Genomic DNA, 14,025 nt, shown 5'->3' on the forward strand with positions numbered 1-14,025 from the left:
GAATAGAAAAAAGAAAACCTTCATATTTCTTTTCTATTGACCAAATTATGAATTTTTTTGCAAGAGGTATTTTCAAGGGGTATGAAACTTGTAAACAATATAATGTAATATTTGATGAAATGCTATTTTTATTGATTTTCATTTAATTTTGATGTTAATCTCAATTAAAATTTCTTTAAAAATTACTCTTTTGACTTGGAAATTTTTGCAAAATGTTAAATTATCGTTAAATATTAAATATAAGTGTTAGACCCCTTTAGGCAGAAGCACGTGTGGAGACTGCAGTTGAAGTAACCCAATGAGCCGTCCGAAAGTTGTCAATATATTTTGAGTGTTTTCCCGTTTTTGTGTTTTTTTGGTGAAAGTTTTTTGAGAACTATGCTTATTATAAAAGAAGGCGTTTTTTCGTTCTACTTTAAAAACTTAAATTCCTTTACGATAGTAAAACAAAAACACCTACTACTAAAGAAGGTGAAAGGAAAAGTTCACTAGAAAATTGAAAAATTAGTCTTTTGTATTCTTTAAGAAACATTTTTTTTTAAATTATTTTTAATTATTTTTACTTCCACGCATATTTTTTTTTATTTAGTTGGAATTTCATATTGGGTTAATTTTTACGCAAATTATTTAATTTTTCAAAGAAATTCAGAAGTTTATTTATTAGCAATGCGCAATATGCTACTAGTTTATATTTAAATATATTTATATATTATATTATTATAATATATTATATATAATATATTATATATATTTAATATGAAAATTCAAAATTGTTTTTGTTGGACCTAGTTTTTATTGTTATGGAAATAGGAGTAATCCCTTCTCTGTAATTTAATCTCCTGTTTTGATAAATTTATACTTTCGAAGTTAAGGTATTAAAGCTAGAATCATGTTTAGGTGGAGTTGCTCCCCTGTTATTATATTAAAGTATTTAATTTAAGCTTTAGTAGCCGCTGAATCAAGATAAAAAACCTTATCTCGATTCTTTGAAATTCTAATCTGTTGTTATAAATAATCATGGACGTACAACAAACTTCCTGTTCGAGCTTTTAATTCAAAACCTAATTTTTAGGGCCAAAATCGAACCCACCCATTTTATTGTATTCCTCTTAGGTTTATTTAAATTTCGTTTTATTTCATAAGCTTTGAATAAATGAAATTTTAGGCCTAATTAGAAGATGAAAATTCGAATCAAAAATAGGCGAAAATTTATTTCTCAATCTGGCAGCACTGTCTTTGACCTATAGAGCTATCTCAGTAGCCTTAGTGTGACGTCACCTATGCTATTTGCCCATAGAACCAAAGTGGTACCAAACATGGCCGCCCACTGCTAAAGCTAAGCTCGTGACGTTTTACTTAGGCACTGACGTCACAACTGAGATAGCTCTATTGTTGCGTCTGCTATGATCATGATTTGGCGGAATAACGCAAGGTGAAAATTTATTTTTCAATCTGGCAACCCTGTCTTTGACCTATCGCCCGCCAAATCATAGCAGCCGTCTGCTATGATTTGGCGGGATAACGAAAAGTACTTTGGAAGTGACTCAGAACAATTTGTAACTTAATTCAATAATGATCAAATACCAATATTTTTATTAATCTTCTGTAATATCTCGCGAATACTTAGAAATACTCTGGTTATTTATCAACAAATGATATTTTTATTCAACTTCATTACAATGATTATCAAGTAACATATCTCCAAGAAAAAACACCTAAGCCTTGGCGTACTTTTTATTAAGCCTAATTATTTTACAAAGTCCATATAAGGTTCGTGTTTTTGATAACTTCCTGGGCGTCATTTTTATACAACATGAAATATCCTTGAATCATGGCCATACTAACATCCTTTTTATGTTCTCTGACAGATTGTATGAAGTCAGTTGAGGCACTTTCAACTTCATCTGGATAAAACCGACGAAACATGGCTTCTAATTGATGATCTGAAGCATAACCTATATACTCTTTTGTGTCAACTCTACCAGGCCTAATCAAAGCTGGATCCAACCTAATGGTGAATATATTTAAAGATTATTGTAGGCTGGTAAGGGTTGGAGGTCAAAGGTTATACCTTTCAAGGTAATTTGTGGTCATGAATACTATCCTAGCTTCAGTTGAAGCTACCCCATCCAACATGTTTAACAAACCACTAAAGGTCACGCGATTCAAGCCTTCATAGGCGACTTTAACTAAGAAATAGGTCAGAAAATTAGGCCTATTTTTAAAGATTTAGGTATAAAGAGCAACAACCTTTAGTTGTTTCTTCTCTGCTAACAAAAGCAGCATCTACATCCTCAAGTAGGATGATACTTTGTTCGGGAGCAACACTCATTAAATGATTTAATCTATCATCCGTTAAACCTCTTTCACTTAAGTTCAGGACACAAATACTGTATTCTAATTCTCCAGCAAGTGCAGTACTAAGATCAAATTAAGCCATTTAGATTAACTTTGAATCCCCTTAATTAGTAGATAGGTAAATAAACTTTACATGTAACTACTTTTTCCACACCCTGGGGGACCATATAATAAATAACCTCTACGATAAGGGATACCTGAAATCAGTTTCAACTTAAAATTATATAAAGAAAAATGGCTGCAATTTAATTTAATTGCAATGAATACCTCGGTCTGTATACCATTGAGGTCCAGCTATGAAATTTCTAACATCTGTTAAAATACGATCTGAGATTCCTTTATCTAAGATAACGGAAGAAATGGGTCTCCTTTTTCTGGGATGACCAAATGGTCTCCATTCCGAACCCATTGCCGTATACATTATTGTTTTACCCTCTGTGCTTTTCAAAGCTAATTTTCTGGCTAATATTAAAAGGCAGGGTCAGAGTTAATTATTCAGATAATTAAATTAATCAAGTTAAAGTTTAACCTTCATCCAAGATGCCATAGTATAAATTTTTATTTCTTCCTAAAGCGGTTAGGGTAACTGTTTCATAGGGTATACCCATATGCAAATCTAGGGTTTGTTGTTCGCGGTTTCTTTGAACTTTAATCCAAGTATTTTGGTACCTAATTTACATATTATTATAAGAATCTATAGTGTTAAATTATTAAGAGTTTATTGAACATTTTTGAGGCAATCTTACTTGAAGAAATGTGTTCCTACACTAGGCACAAACGCGTAATTTGTAGTTGTTCTCCCAGTTTCGTGCTGTTGAAATGTAGTCTCCACACTAATGTGTTGAGTATGTTGAGCATTTTCGGTTATCCATTGTAATAACCATAAATAACTTTTGTCCCGGCATGGAACTTCTAAAGTCATCATACAATGCCTTCTAAATAATATTACCCCAACTTGGGTGAATTGCCTTAAAATGGCTAAACCAGCTCCAACTCCCACTAAGCCAAAACCAGCCCCGAAATAAGGATTATCTTGCAAAGATGATATAAAGTCGGTTATCGCCATTTTTTTAACGGTTAAATAATTTAAATTGGGGACAAAACGTGCTCATACGCTAAGCCTAACTGTCAAATGAAGGAGCAGACTACTATTATTACGATTACGTCATCATTTCTTTTAAAATTTGTAAAGCGCCATCTTGGGATTGATTCTAAAGCGTAATTAAAGGGCATTAAATAAACCTTGAATAATATAGTTACTTATATTTAGATTAATGTCTAATAATTGATAAATTTAATCAGTTTTATTCAAGACAAAATTATTTTGGTACATTGTTTTCCTACGATATGTCGCTACTGCATTGACGAAATCATTTTAAAATTATTAACCGCCAAATTTGAAATGGTTGCGAGGTCTCTGAAAAATAGGGCATCCCATGAATCTGTTTGTTGTGAATACTGAGAAATAGCCTAGATTTATTTTCATGGAAAAATGTTAGGCATTTAGGCTTATGAATCAAATAAGAAAACGTAGTTTTTGATAAGATTTTTATTGAACAAACAAACCAACAATGGACATTTTTGGTTGTTAAAACTACAACAGTAAATGGGATTATTTTTTTTCTTCTTGTATTGTTTTGTCTTTGGTAATAACCAAAATTATTTAACGTAAAATCGTTTTGGTTTTTTTTGGGGGGGGGGGGACAAATAGTAAATTTCAGGACCAATTTTCATACCATATATTTGTCATTAGCGTTTACAAACAAATAAACAAACATTCACAAAATTACAAATTATATTAAAAGAACTTACGTAATATCAAAATTAGAAAATAATTAAGAAATAAAAAAAATCATATTTAAATTAGTTCATCAATGAAGGCAATTTTTTTTTTTTTTTGGTTAATTTATTCGCATTAATAGACCCAACTCAATATTTTAAATAAAAATAAACTAAAGAGGTTTTAATCATTTTTCTAACTAACCTCTGGTTGTATTTGTTGTTTATCTTTTGCTTTTGGTGAAAATTTCCTCTCAATTATTTATTTAGACAGGTATTTTTTTTTTTTAATATTTTTCAATTTTTTATATTGAATTCAGCCCGATACGATTATAGTTTTAACATTTAAAAAACCTACACCATGGTATATATAATATAATTCTTATGTATATAGAATTTATTTTAATTCGTAAACTTTTAAGTTTAGGTTTTTATCTTCCAAGATATGTTGTTTTTTTTTTTTGTTTTTGTTTACTAAATGATTGTAGCTTGCAATATATTTGGATTTTAGTTATAGTTTCTTTGTTTTGGTTGGTTATAGTAAATTACACCCTGATATGTTAGGCCTATTTTTTTATTTAATAGTTATTTATTTGGTGTTTGATTTATAAATGTTAAGATCTATGTAGAAAGCATGAATTTATTTATTTATTTATTTATTTTTTCATGGAAAGTGATTATCTCGCAGCGTAGGCCTATTGTTTATTTTTAATTTTTCATTTAAATGGGTTTGATTTAAATTTTCTATCGTTTATTTAAATGGACGAAAAATTTTAAACTTAATTTTTTATTTAAGGGGGAAATTTAAAAAATTTTTAATTATTTTTTATCAGGTTTTATTGTTTAAGCGCACGGTTCATATTTTTGTTTGTTTTTTTATTTTATTTTATTGATTTATTAAGGTTAATTTATATTTTTTCTACAATAATTTTTATTTTTTAGTGTTTCACATGATTTCACGACTATTTTTTATTTTCATTAATTTTTTTTATTTTCAATTTATGTCAAATTATCATGCATGATATATTTTATTATTTTTTTTTTCGAGTTTTAATTTTTCAAAAAACTAAAACTTTTTAAGGTTTTTGAAAATTTGTTTTAATATTAGTGGGGGAATTGTTTTTGTTTATAGTAATGTGTTATGTGCATAGGTCTAGAATAATTGTTCAAAAAGGCTAGGCCTATTATTCTCTTTGTTTTTTGTTTTTTTTTTTGGTATTTTTTTTTCGCTATTTACAATTTTATGGCGGTGTTTTTGTTTATTTATTGAAATTAAACTTTCAACATAGATTTTTTTATAAATATTCGCGTGGATATTTAAGGTTTATTAGGCGTGAGAGCTTTAAAAATGAGCCAAAGATAGTAAAAATTTCCTTAATTAATAAATAAGAAAATTATAATTTTTTCAAATTAAAAGTATTTAAAATACTGAAAATTTGAAAAATAAAAAATAAAAAAATTAGTATCTTGCTTATTTATTAACCGATTTTGATGCTCTTGGTCTCATTTTGTAGCTCTAATTGCGCTTAATCCTATTATTATTATAGGTTTTTTCTATTATATTTATTTATTTGTTTATTTATTGGGAACTTTTGTTTACTAATAAATATTTTAGGGTTAGGATATTCAGTTGGACCAAAGAAAAAAAAACTCAGATTTATTTCAAACATATATTTACTTTCTTTACATTATTAAGGAAGACTATGGTATTTTTATTTATTTTTCTCTCATCATTTTTAATTAATTGCAAAGGATTTTTTGAGTGCGTTTTTTTACATTAAATTTAAATTTACATCTATCACTCCGTGAAAACCATGTTTTTTAAATTTTCTTTTATAACACTATTAACATCGTAAAACATGGCCTATTTTTATTATGTTTTTTATTTTGTTTTGGAAATTTTCCTTTTTTATTATTATTTTATTTTTTTTGTCAAACTTAAAAAATATATTATAAACTTAATCTGGCAGTTTATTAATTGACTTATTTTTAAACTTAAACTCTAGTTATTATTAATTTCTCCATTCCTTGGCCCAACTAGGATTATATTTCGGAATTAATTTTATTTAATTTGCGGATTAGGTTTTTGTTTAAAGTATTTTTCAAGCACATTGTGAATTATTTTATGGGCAGTATTAACTACAGCATCTTTTAATTCTTTTAATTATTTATTTATTTATTTAATTAATTAATTATATTTTTAGTACCAGTTTTATTAGAGGTTTTTTTCCTGTTAATTAGATTGTCATCGCACTTTTTTTGGTTTGGTTGATTTTTTTTTTATAATACGTTTTATATTACATATATAATTTTCTAAAATTCTAAAGTTTTATTTTCTTTAATAATTTTTACAGTTAACGGCTAGTTTTATTATTATTTTTTTTTTGGTTTTTTTTGTTTAATTTAAAAGGTGAATTTTAGTTTATTTGGTAGTGGGTTATATCTCTTAAATTTCTTTTTTTTTTCCCCCAACTTGGCCGATATGTGGTGTGGTTTTGACCTATTAACCTTTCATAGAACGACATTCTTAGCGCACGCTTGACCTTGTTTATTTATTTATTTATTTTTAATTTTAAATATAGTAGAAAATAAAGCACATGAGGCTGTTTTTATATATATAAATTTATATATAGATTTTTTTGGTTCGGTTTTCACGTTTTTTATATTGCTAAAATTATTTATTAATTTTATTAATTATTAGGGTAATTAACGATTTGAAATATGATCGCGGTTTTCGAGTTCAAAATGATCCAAGCTTTGAACTGAAACAAACCACGTTAAAATCGGTTCGTAAATACGTAAAATACAAATACCGTTTCAAATTTGAAATATTTTTAAGAGAAATATTCAAATAGGAAAAAAATAAAATAGTACCTTATTATTAACAGATTTTAACGCGATTAGTTAAAAAATGCGACAATATTTCATTTAGTTCCAAAACAATTTAAGCACCAAAATTAATTGATTGATTTACGTTTGATATGATTTAATTATTATTGAAAAATAAACGTGAAAACTGAACCAATTAGCCCCGTGATATAAATTGACTAACTTATGGTTGATATTTATTTTATTTTTATAAGAGCACCAATTGTTTTTGTTTTTTAAAAGAACGATACATGTTTATGTTTTTTATTATATCTTTAAATTCACCAAATAAATTTTTAATTGGGACCTTTAATTGTAGTTAGTTTGGTAATAGGGGTGTTGATAGTCCGTTTTATAATAATAATAATAATAATAATAATCATTTGATTGTGAAGTGCTGGTTATTTTAATATCAAATTTGATATATTTTAATTAATCATTTTTAATTGGTTTCATTAGTTTAGTTTAGGAATTTACCGCACTTTTCCCCCTCCTTTAATTAAAGGGGAATTTTTAATTGTCTCTTGAACCCCTAAATTTTTTTTTCATATTCGCGCCGTTTATAGTGCGAACACATTATCCTCATATTATTTTGTTTTAATTATTAGTCCAGTCTTTTTGTGTTTTAATGTATATATTTTTGTGCCGTCTTCTATTATGACCGTTATTTAGAATCTGCCCTGGTAAGATCCTTTTTAGGCCAAAAAGATTTTTATTTTTATTTTTATTTTAATATCACCTTTAACCTTTTATAATATATTCCCAACTTTAGCCGCCGCAACTAACCATTATTTTTTTTAATTATTTTGTTCATCATAAAACCACCTTAATTTTTTTATTTATTTATTATTATTTTTTTTTTTACAAATATTATAAATCTCCCATTTCATCATCATCTCATTTGGAACTTATCTCGGATTTGTGAACATTTTGTTTCCAAAAAAAATGATATTTCGTATTTTATTTTCAAATTAAAAAATATAATATCCCCTATTATTATTTTTTTTATTTTTTATATTCTCTCCTAAAATAAAATCTAAATCTAATCTATTTAACGCTCCCCTATAAGCTCTGTTGTATTTTTTATTAGTATATATAATTACTTAATATATATATTCTATGATATATTGATATATATATTTATAGCGTATAACCAACGGATATGATATTATTTTCAACCCGTTTATTTGAACATAACCCCTGTGTTATTCGTGAAATGAAACCGACCGAATTTTTTTTTATAGATTTATTTTAGACATTTGGGTCTAATTTTTTTAGCTGATTTCGTCCTATTTTTTTCTGGGTGTTCAAACGCGATACGTTTTTTGTTTTGGTTGTTTATTTTTATATTTTCGTAATGATTGATATATATTTGTAACCGTAATTTTGAATTACTTTTATATTTTTTTTCATTATTTGTAGATTTTACGTGGATATCAAGATAAAACCGTTTTGGTGATTCTGGATTAACATTACGATGAGACTCAATAAGAGATATGGCGCCAGTTTCGACCACGACTCGTGTCGACCAACAACTCTGCCGTTGGTGGTGCAGTTCTCGGAATTAGACAAGTTGAGACTGTCTGTAAAAAAATAAATATAAACAAATACAACAACAACAAACAATACGCGTGACGTCACGCAAGTTGGGTAAGTTTAGATTTTCAATTTTATTTATTTTTTATTTGCTTTGAAATTGTACTTTTTAGTTTTGTTATAAGCAAAGTGTCACTTATTTTCAAAGTTGGTTTTGTTTTCGTGTGTGATTGGGTATAATTGACCCGTAAAGGTCATGATTTAATAGCTTATTTTACTAATTATGTTACCTAATCAACAGTTAATATAATTTGTGGTCGCTTTTTATTTAATTGAATTAGATAGTGTTAATCTTAACCAATATATTGTAAAGGTCAAGAGGGTTTTTTAAATAGGGCAAAATTTCCCGGGGGGTTTTAAATGTAGGCCAAAATTGCCCGGGGATTTTAATAAATAGTCCAAAATGTTCGGAGATTTTTAAAATAGGCCAAAATTGTCCAGGGATTTAAAAAATAGGCCAAATTGCCCGGGGATTTTAAAAATAGACCAAATTGCCCGGGGGATTTTAAAAATAGACCAAATTGCCCGGGGGATTTTAAAAATAGACCAAATTGCCCGGGGATTTTAAAAATAGACCAAATTGCCCGGGGATTTTTAAAAATAGACCAAATTGCCCGGGGATTTTTAAAAATAGACCAAATTGCCCGGGGATTTTTAAAAATAGACCAAATTGCCCGGGGATTTTTAAAAATAGACCAAATTGCAAGGGGATTTTTAAAAATAGGCCAAATTGCCCGGGGATTTTTAAAAATAGGCCAAATTGCCCGGGGATTTTTAAAATAGGCCAAAATTGCCCGGGGATTTTTAAAATAGCCCAAATTGCCCGGGGATTTATAAAAAAGAGGCCAAGTTGCCCGGGGATTTTAAAACTAGACCAAAATGTAGAGCTGCTGTGTATTAGTATTTGATTAGACCTTAAAATTTGGACCAAAACTAATGACAAAACACTAACTTCAAAATCTTTTTTCAACTAAGGCTAATTAAGTCTGCCTTTAGAAACAATGTTTCTTTGTCGTTACTACAGCAACTTTTTTTTCCTACAATGATATCTCATAAAACTAAAAACCTTAATAATGGAAGCGGAAGTGTATGTATTTCCTACCCCGTATGATATAAGGTATATTTATTTCGTAGCTTATGCAAATGTAGGTACCCTTTTATTCCGCCTCATTTATGCTCTTTTGCTAGCAATAGCTACTACGTCTCTTGAAACCAGCTTAAAAGTTTAAGATTGGTAATGAGTTACGCATAAGATATGTTCCATAAGTATGACTACACTCGGTGGTTAGTTTTGCAGGACCATTCCATCTAGTTCCTATTTAGTCTGCGTTACTAAGCCTTTTACAGCGCCTCACCACGCGTCTTCGCTTTACCTCGAATCTATAACCTACCTCACTCACTTCATGACAAGCTCCAGTTTATAACCAGTGTGACAAACTTATGGAACATCTTGCTTATAGCATGATTCGAAACATCAAGTTATGAACTTTAGATCTTGAAAAAGATAAAAATGCTTCTGGTTCGTTTTTTAAATGAAACTTTCTCCAATTCAAGATGAGTTTTCAGGGACTACTTTTATCTGTTCGAGCTGTAACATAATGTATTCGCGCACCCTAGCTTTCTCCATTTGCGCAAACTCTTATTGAACAAATGTATATAGGCTACGACTTCTTTTTTCTTTTGTTTTAAGTTCTCTCCTTGTCTTTTAAACTCAAAAGGGTTGAGAATGAAGGGTAGGGGTATAGGGACTAGTTCGTAAGTGCTTTCATGTCCTGGAGAAATGATTGTCTAATGAGAAAAAACTCCAATTACTTTTTCAGAGTTTAGTCAGTTGGGTTGAGATACACTTGGACCTTACCCTCCATCCCAATCCCCCACTTTTGTCCCTTAAGGCCCGTTCAGACTAGACTAAATTCTCACGTTGAAGTCTGTTAAGTCGCGGTATTTGTCAATTTTGGATTCGGATTTCTAATTTTTAGTATTCAAAAGTATTGGAAATTCAAAAGATAACCATATACGCGATTCGTTTTAAGTCGTCTGCTCTCACCTCTGAACGTAGCGATGGTTATGTAAGTCTGAACGGGCCTTTACACAACAAGGGTCTAGTCTGAAGCATTTTGAAACATTTTTCCCCCAATCCTCTATCTCGATTTTTCTCTTCTCATTCTTTTTTTACTGTCGACATTTTTCGTATATCCGGGTAAGAGAAGGGTGGACTTGTCTGTAAAGTGACGTTTAATGACTATTTAATTTTGGGTTAGGGGGGACATTATTGGGACTCGTATAAATTGACCATTTTTTTGGGGGGGGACTATCTTGCGGTGTGATGCGAGTTTTAATCGTGGGAAATAGGAGATATGTAAAACGCTGCCCATTTGCGATTTAAGTATACCGTGGATTTGAAGGTTATGGCTGTAGCAAAAATGACCACGCATAGGAGGTTCGGATAGACCAAAGTCTACGCAAGCCCCACTTTCAAAACGGGTACCGCTCGGTCCTACAGTTCCGCAAATGCGCAGTTAAAACGTAAATAGTTAATTGTTAAGATTATCCAAGCTTCAGTATGAATAGCGGGGCTTCAACTCCCGAAATAAACCAATTTTTTACACGCTCTATCCCATAATTTAAAAATTAGTCCTCATTTGACTTAATTCTACGCCGCTACTACCCCATCTCCCTCCCCCCCGACGTACGTCCATTTTTAATTACAAAAAATAACTAATGATAATTTTAAGCTCTCTGTGTCTCTTTCTCTCTGCATTTTTCATTTATTTTTTCGCGGAGTCTCCTGCCATGGCAGAGAGCAAGAGTTATCTCCGTACTACTTCTTTTTCTTTCTTTTTTTCAAGTTCTTGATGTAAAATTCAGCTCGGAAGAGCATTAGTTAAATGAAGGAGATCTAGCCAAGGCTTAGCACTAGGGCCCGAACGGCTAGAAGAAAAAGCTAATAAATTATAGCGACGCCTTTTGCTAATTGGAGTGGGAATGTAATTCGGGCTTACCGGGGAAAAGGATTCCTATCTCAATCTCCCACGTCTCTTGACAGTAAAACCCGAGCTAGGGTGGGAAGGATTAAGGCTCTTATTTTGGTTTCGTTTGATGATAGCTTGATATTGTAGTGTCAAGTGATAAAGGGGGTTTTTGGGCTCGCGCCTTGTCGAGCTCGCGCGCTGTTACCTCTCGAAGAAGGAGAGAAGAAGAGCGAAGGGTCGGAAGTGAGAGAGAAGGAAGCTCAAGATGAAGAGATGCGACTGAGTCGGCCGGGGATAATGCTAAATTTTACGGGAAGGTTTTGCATGCTCCCCATCTAAAGTTTTAAATTGAATTAAACTAATTTATCCTGAGAAACGTTTAAACTAAGTAAAATCGCGTATAGTACAATTAGTACTTTTCAAAAGAAGTACGCCTGTTAATTAAAAGGTATTATAAATTAATTATTTAGGTGTCAGAAAAGTTAAAGTTAATTCGTCCACGCGTTTTTTTAAAAATATTTTAATTTATAAAACTGGTTTCAGTTGGGGCAAGGATCTATTATTTTTGAGATTATTTACTCGACCATATTGGTGGATTGAATGCTGAAATACACCAATATGGCAACTGCCAGAACTGAAGTAAGAATTAGGAGGATGTGACGTAGGTTTCACTTAATTGAAATATCTCTACGTCCGGAACGGTTGTGATCAGGAAAATAATGTTATTATTTGGTTAGGCACTTTATTAAAGTTTGACCATTATCACTGGATCATCCAATAGGAACGGAGGATACGGGGAAGCTAGGCATCGATTGGTCGTATCCGCGTCCGGGGATGAGGAGGTTTTAACTTGGGAAAAGAGAGATAGTGCATAGGTTTTGGGGGGAGGGGAATGAAATTTTCCGTTAAAAAGAAGCCAGATTATGCCGACGTACATTGCTTTGATAAAAGATAGGGGAAGCTATGCCATTTTTATTTAGTTTTTTTTTATTGTAGCGGTGAAATTTTCCAATCGTTCGTAACTTAATTACTTCCCAGATATAACAACCATGGGAAAGGAGGGGGTGGAAGAGAAAGGTTTCGGAAAGGCTTGTATCCGAAAATTGATGGAGAAATAGCTCAGATTGGAGATTTGGGAAATCCCCATGCAGGTTAGGGGGATAACCCTTTTGATTTTCTAGGCGAGTTAATATATTTAATTTTAATTTGATTGCTATACATGCGTCTGTCTGTGTTTGTGTGCGGCCTAGCATAGTATCGTAATAAGGTTTCAATATTTTCCTAAATTAAAATTAAACAAATAAAGAGTTTAATTATTTGTAATTTAATATATTTTGATTTAAATGGGTTCTGCTATTCAGAAGGTTTTAGGAGTTCCAAATACGAACTTTTTGAATTAACCATCAAAATACTTTACCAAATCCCTTTAATTCAATTTATTGAAACTCAACAATTTAGACCCCTTTTTACTTAAGAAAATTTGCGTATAAACGACTATAGCACCTTAAACAATTTCTCACTTGACAAATTTGGTCCGAACAAATTTTAATATTTTGGTTAGGCGTGCTTATTTACAAAATTAGATTAAACAGAGGGGTAATCACCGTGTTCATTTAATCACGTGACATTACGTGTGTAGCCATGATGACATAGTGCGCCAAATTACCCAAGGCTTAATTAGTTAATTTTGTATATAGTGTCCGTTGCATTAAACGCAACATGGCAAAATAATGTTGCTAAAACATGAAATGAATATTATTCGGATTTATATAGTAGTATCTACCCCCTCGATTTAAATCTAACGATCACAAGAGCTCGAAATTGGGAAGTGGGACGTCTAGAATGTTCCCTGTCGGTCTCCTTTATTGGCACACACGGTTTAGCCTTAATTGAAAAGGCCAGGCGAGGCCCCATCCCCGGCTGATTCTCCTATGCTGTAATTAGACTAGCTTTTCGGCTAAACATCCTAACCCCCCACCCCACCCCCCTCTCTGGTCTAGCATGCAGGATTGTTTCGGAAGGGGTGAGAGAGAGAGAGCCTAGGCTTGTAAGGACCCTAGATTGCCAGCTTTAGCTGCTAGAGTAGTAGTGACTAGTACGTACCGAGGAACGCGAGGGCAAAGGTCATATCGACCGTTTCTGGGACTAATTAGTCAAATGAGATGACGACGTTGCATCGCGCGCCCTCCCCAGCATGCTGTTTTGGGGATTTATCTTCTAGCTTCGCATTTCTACAACCAATATTGCTTTGCCAACCATTACTTAAAGCAAAGGGTTAGGCAAAATAGCATTATACCTTAAAAAGAGTAGAAGGTTAAATATTAAAAAATAAATTAATGACGTCTTATTTAAAAGTAACTACCATTTAATTGCTCTTAAAAACGCTGACTATTCACTATTGCCAGTCGTTTACAGGCGTCTGCTAGCCAGAACCCGAACGGTATTGCTTATT

The 14,025-nt window shown here is 31.2% G+C and overlaps 2 protein-coding genes across 3 annotated transcripts in view; both read right to left on the minus strand.

Moving 5' to 3' along the window:
• Positions 1–1,638: 1,638 nt before the first annotated feature.
• On the minus strand, positions 1,639–3,561 carry Bcs1 (mitochondrial chaperone BCS1). The gene is made up of 7 exons (XM_089838163.1): positions 3,105–3,561; positions 2,888–3,027; positions 2,626–2,820; positions 2,492–2,555; positions 2,251–2,420; positions 2,072–2,189; positions 1,639–2,008 (listed from the first exon to the last, which is right to left on the minus strand). Exons 1-7 carry the CDS (start codon positions 3,422–3,424, stop codon positions 1,753–1,755), a joined length of 1,263 nt encoding a protein of 420 aa, XP_089694289.1. The 5' UTR covers positions 3,425–3,561; the 3' UTR covers positions 1,639–1,752.
• A 2,905-nt stretch (positions 3,562–6,466) lies between these two features.
• The window catches only part of LOC149677151 (acetylcholinesterase-like), a 41,754-nt gene continuing 34,195 nt past the window's right edge, over positions 6,467–14,025 (minus strand). For both annotated transcript variants that reach the window (XM_089838153.1, XM_089838154.1), the window contains exon 4: positions 6,467–8,588. In XM_089838153.1, the coding sequence (XP_089694279.1) occupies positions 8,431–8,588 (158 nt within the window). In that variant the 3' untranslated portion in view covers positions 6,467–8,430. The remainder of the gene's footprint in view (positions 8,589–14,025) is intronic.

This window comes from Phalangium opilio, unplaced genomic scaffold, assembly GCF_054372755.1.
Source record: "Phalangium opilio isolate 3A_F unplaced genomic scaffold, DU_Popi_V2 ptg000045l_1, whole genome shotgun sequence".
Classification (NCBI taxonomy): Eukaryota; Metazoa; Arthropoda; class Arachnida; order Opiliones; family Phalangiidae; genus Phalangium; species Phalangium opilio.